The sequence below is a fragment of the Malurus melanocephalus genome, unplaced genomic scaffold, assembly GCF_030028575.1.
Source record: "Malurus melanocephalus ecotype Western Australia unplaced genomic scaffold, MMel_1.1 scaffold_661, whole genome shotgun sequence".
NCBI classification, from domain to species: Eukaryota; Metazoa; Chordata; class Aves; order Passeriformes; family Maluridae; genus Malurus; species Malurus melanocephalus.
Window position 1 is genome coordinate 143,513 of NW_026623893.1, and position 5,422 is coordinate 148,934.

At 43.9% G+C, this 5,422-nt stretch overlaps 1 protein-coding gene across 1 annotated transcript in view; it reads left to right on the plus strand.

Moving 5' to 3' along the window:
- Positions 1-4,712, plus strand: part of UTP11 (UTP11 small subunit processome component) — a 16,196-nt gene extending 11,484 nt beyond the window's left edge. The window contains exons 2-8 of the mRNA XM_057383811.1: positions 223-284; positions 439-541; positions 792-905; positions 1,992-2,085; positions 2,330-2,460; positions 3,755-3,865; positions 4,435-4,712. Coding sequence (XP_057239794.1) covers positions 223-284; positions 439-541; positions 792-905; positions 1,992-2,085; positions 2,330-2,460; positions 3,755-3,865; positions 4,435-4,518 — 699 coding nt within the window. The 3' untranslated portion in view covers positions 4,519-4,712. The remainder of the gene's footprint in view (positions 1-222; positions 285-438; positions 542-791; positions 906-1,991; positions 2,086-2,329; positions 2,461-3,754; positions 3,866-4,434) is intronic.
- Positions 4,713-5,422: the final 710 nt, after the last annotated feature.

A 5,422-nucleotide genomic window follows, 5' to 3' on the forward strand; every position in this document is an offset into this window, starting at 1 on the left:
ACACGCTCCCTCCACACGCTCCCTCCACACGCTCCCTCCACACGCTCCCTCCACACGCTCCCTCCACACGCTCCCTCCACACGCTCCCTCCACACTCTCCCTCCACACGCTTCCTCCACACTCTCCCTCCACACTCTCCCTCCACACGCTTCCTCCACACTCTCCCTCCACACGCTCCCTCCCCGCACTCCCTCTCGTTCACTGTCGCCGTCTCTCCCGTAGCCCGCCTCCCGGACGAAGCTGGGCTTGCTAGAGAAGAAGAAGGACTACCGGCTCCGCGCCCAGTGAGTGTGGCCGAGGGCCGGGCAGCCCTGGGTGGGTCTCCCCTCCCCGTGTCTTGGAGCTCTGAGCATCGCTGGGAAGGACTCGGCACCTCAGCAGGGGTGAACGCGATGAAGCTGCTGTACAACTCGTGATTGTTGTTTTTTCCCTCCCCAGTGACTACCACAAGAAGCAAAATGCACTCAGGGCGTTGCAGAAGAAAGCTCTGGACAAAAACCCCGATGAGTTCTACTTCAAAATGATACGTGCAGAGGTCAAGGTGAGAACCTTCATCGCCTTCAAGCAGAATTACACCTTGTTGCTCTAAGTAACTTTTTTTCCCCCTACCTTGTTTTGATTTTAATTTGTGAACTATTAGATAAATGAGAAAAATTGCTTTGGTGCCTGTGAAAGGCTCTGACGAAAATGAGGGTCCAGGGACATAGTTCTTCTGCTGTTATTAGCAAGGCCCCACAGTACCCTCCAGGTGGGATGGGCTGTCTGTAAGTGCTGTATTTRTCTGATTGTAGGATGGAGTCCATGTAATAAAGCAGCCAAAGGACGAGGTGACCCCAGAGCAGCTGAAATTGATGAGGACACAGGATATTAAATAYGTAGAAATGAAAAGAGTTGCAGAAGCCAAGGTAATAACTCACATTTTTAGTGTTTTCTAGTTTACTCAGAATTGTTTTTTACTATGTTGTTTTTATTGCTGCTTCTGGCTATTGTGTTCGTTCAGTGATCTGATTTGTATGATGCTGGAAAGGACAGTGGAGGTGTCAGTGAAGTGCTGCATATAGAGCCTAAAGGTGTGATGATTATCAAAAATTACACTGTGCATTGTTACAAAACAGTAATTTTAATGTAAATTTCAAGACATTAAACAYGTATTTCTGCTTAGCATGTTTATAAAGAAGTAATGGAATCACTGAGGTTGGAAGAATCCTCTCAGGTTATGAAGTCCAGCTGTTCAGCCAGTGCCACCATTGTCACCACTAATCCATGTGTCCCCAGGTGCCACAGCCWCAGGCCTTTTGAACACTTCCAGRCATGGTCATTCCACCATTTYTCTGGGCAGCCTGGTCCAATGCCTGACCAGCTTTTCAGGAGAGAAGTTTTTCCTAATACCTAACCTGAACCTCCTCAACCATAGCTTGAGGCTGTTTCCTTTGTGCTGTCACAGAATCGCGGATTTATCTAGGTTGGCAAAGACATTTGAGATCATCAAGTCCAGCTTATGACCATCTTATCAACCAGACTATGGCAGGGAGTTACAGAGTATGAGAAGGTCTCCCAGTTGAGGAGAATAACCTGAAGTGGGTTTTTGGAATATGGTGGGCAGGCAATTCTCAGAAATCTCTTCAGAAGATGTTGTTTGCTCTGATGTTGATTCACAAATCAGAATCAAATTATCACTGCAGATAAAAAAATCAAATCCAGCTTTAAGCTTTCCTTCATGCTTTTGCTGGTGGTTCCATGGCAATCATTCCCCTTTGCCATGGAGGGAACTCAGTTTTGCAGGATGTGTGTACTTTGCCTGGGTAACAGCACTGTGACCCTCTGGAAAAGTTGTGAAGACATGCCATAAATATAGACTAGGTGTGTTTTCAGAGATGAAAAGAGGAAGGATGAGTTCAGCTGTTTGTAATATTGAGGAACAGACAGAAATGTCCTCGGGGGAGGCTTGATTTTACTCGCCTTGAATTTGGCCAAACTTGGACTTTCTGCAGAAAATCGAGCGATTGAAGGCAGAGCTCCACTTGCTGGACGCGACGGGGAGCGGCCCTCGCMRGCATCTCTTTTTCGTGGACTCAGARMGGGAAGGTGAGGCTTGAATGGGGAGACAGAACTTATCCTGTCACGTGTTAATTGGGCTGTCATAGAAGAAAGACACTTTTTTTTCAGGGAGGGCTCTAGAAATCCCATTTGGGTACTAGCTGAGACATCACTTCTGCAGGAGCCACATTGCTGAGGCTCTTTTTCCTGACTGTAGAACATGTTTGGAAGGTTTGCTTATCAAAGGAATCCATGGGAGTTCATTCATTTTTTTAAWTTTTTTTATTAATAGTTCAGGAGTTTGATATTGCCACTCGCCTGGACACRGTTCCTGAGCTTGTAGATAGAGTGTACAACCGACCAACCATTGCAACGCTGCAGAAAGAGACAGTGAAGGGACCTACTGATCCTGTCCACTTAAAGGTACTGCCACTGTTTGTCTTACAGAGTTCTCCGTATTTTATGTTTTTTATATGACAAGCACTAAAAAGGATTCATTGCACCATTGTAGAGGTGAACAAAATTGTTTTCTTAAAACTTATTGGTGAGGCAATGTAGTAGTGGATGTGACTTCATTACCAAGTGCCTGGAGCTTGCAGTCACATCTTCTCCTGGCCTAACACAGGCTACTCACCTTATGGACTACCATAAGCTGTGATGTACAGGCCAGAAAAGAGTGATTTGGATCCAATTAGGCAGTGCCCCTGCAAAACTGGGATATTTCTCTATAAAGGAATATACCTATGGGACTATCTTTTTATTAGACTGCTGCAGTTTCAAGTGTGATGTTTTTCAGCATCCACTGTTAAGTCTCCCCTCACACCTCTCTAAAACCACTTGCAGCCCTGAATAGGTATATAGGAAGAATATTGTATTATATGGAATATATTCCAACACAGACATCTGATCCTGATCTTACAGTATTTTTCAGTTTGGTTCTGAGCCTGAAGCAGCTTGAGATTTTTATCCTCTTTCCTTCTTAAAGCCATTTAAGCTATAGTTACACTTCTTGACTTTCCTAATTTGAATTGTTTCATGATTCTTCAGCATGAATTTMTTATGCAATCAGCTTTGATTCTGATTTTTTAGTATCACAGCACTTTTGTCCTAGAAATAGCTACACTCAGCTTTACAGCTGTAGATTCTGCTCAGGTGATTCAGATCTATTGGACAGTCCTCTGAATATGAGTTGGTGTGTGTAAGGTAAAAATAGTTGTTTTAAAATTGCCGACTGGTAAATTTGTAACCTGTTTTTTCTGACTCAGATGTCAGATAATAAACACCCTGTGGTCCCTTTCCTCCTGGCAGCTGTCTCAGTTTGGCTTGTCAGTAAAGCAGTTGGACGAGTCGTAGACTGACTAGTTTTTTCCTAAATGTCTGAGTCATATTTTAAGCATGTTGGGATCTGTTCTCCTTAATTTAATTACTTAAATCACACCTGCAGTAATACTGTTCTGTGCTGGGAAAGCTTTCCACTCTCATTAGGCAAACTTGATCCAACAAGTTGCATCATTTTGAGAGGCCTCTGCAGGCTCTGAGCACTTCAGGAATTGGTCTCTGGTCTGTTGTTTTTTTGGTTTTTTTATTCCCCTCCTCTGGATAAAGTGGATTTTCACTAGGGAGTTAATGTTCTCTTGCACTTCACATTGAAATTCAGAGGATTTAGACCACAGTATCTTGTTCAGCTCTGTCTTAAAACAGCTTTTTTTGTTTCCAGAAATTAGCCCAGCAGAGGAAGAACCAGTATGACCTCCTGAGGCAGCGCATCGAGAGAGAGAAGGCCATGTTTGTCATCACACAGAAAATCCAGACACGGAAAGATCTTCTGGTGAGGGATTTGGTTCTGGTTCTCCAAGTCTGTTCTGTGCAGGTTGTTAGGTCTGGTATTGCCTATGTTGTATATTTTGAATTTGTTTCTTCATTCTGGTTTTATTGTGACACTKCCAGATAACTCCTAAAGGTAAGTAATCTTTTAGTTTGGAAGAAGCTAGGAGATGAAGCATTCCACTAATTTATATTTGCTAGTCCAGGTCTCACCTTGTCAGCAAGGACAAAAACTCAGCTGTGAAATGGTGCTCACAAGTCTCCAAAACAGTGTCACTAGGGGTCAGAAGCAGAGAACCATTTCTATAAATTATGAGAAGGTCTTAAAAATCCAAATGACCRCAGAAATTACTTGTCTCAATGGGACAAGTGCTTGTGAGCAAACCAGGTAGTGTCTTGACAGCCTGAAGGGGAAAAGAGCAGATAAAATTATAATCCCCACCTAAACAGTGCAAAGTGACCATTTTTCTTTTATGGTCAGACCACACAGGGACTCTGGTTTATGTGGGTTTGGATGGGGGTTTTTTTCTTTCTTGCATGGCAGTGAATATTTGTACTTGCTCTTTTTTCCAGGACAAAACTCATAAAGTAAAGGTGAAGAAAGAAACAACAACTGGTCCAGCTATTTACAAATTCAAGTTTCAGCGGAAACGCTAGCCATTTCATTGAGCAATTGTTACAGGTTTTGCTCAGAAAGGGGGAGGCATCTCACTCGGAGGAGGGCTGGTGCCAGCCTGCTTTTGACTGCAGCTCAGCACTTTGTTAAAACAAATTACTGTGGGCCTGTGGTAGCCATCAGTGTGTTTAATTAATTGATTAATAAATCAGAGTTTGTTCTCTTGGTATTTACAGTGGGAAGCCATGARATTTGCCTGAGTGTCCTAGCAAGATGCACCATAAACAATCTGTGAACAGTCAAGGTTGTAGTGAATGCTGGAGAGGTGGGTTGGGCACAGCCCAGGGACAGAGAAAGTATTTGGGGATTGTCATTGTTCTGCTCAGAACCTGTCCAAACCCATGAGAGTGGAAGTCAGCTTTTTCAGCTGTATTTTCAAGCAGGTTAAAGGTGAATTACTCTCTATTCGTTTCCCCAGCATCCCCCAATCCCTGTCATTTTCCAATTTGCACTATTCAATTGTGTGCTTTTCTTCCAGAGTTGTTTCAGTTCAAACTGATSCAGTGCCAAAATTCTGTGTAGGGAAAGACAGTGCAGCAGCCAAGCGTGGGACAAGGGTTTGTCTTCTGGGTTTTCCTTGGGCCAGTTGCAGTGCCAGGGATGGGGGTTGTGCAGACACATCCTGAGTGTCCTGGAGCGGCCCAGGCACGTTCAGAGAAGCTTCTGTGTGAACATTCCTTTTCTTATCATTCTCCATCATCCTGTCGCTGCCAGCGATAAGCACATGGTCTACAAGGGGGTAAGAAAAAAAAGATGCTCATCTCAGGCCCTACCTMCTTTGGAGCTTTTCCAGCATCTCGGTGATGAAACGTGATATTTTTTACATGCTTAAATGCAGCTTCAGACGTTCCTGCCATTGCAAAGATAACTGTTGGGTGGATTTTT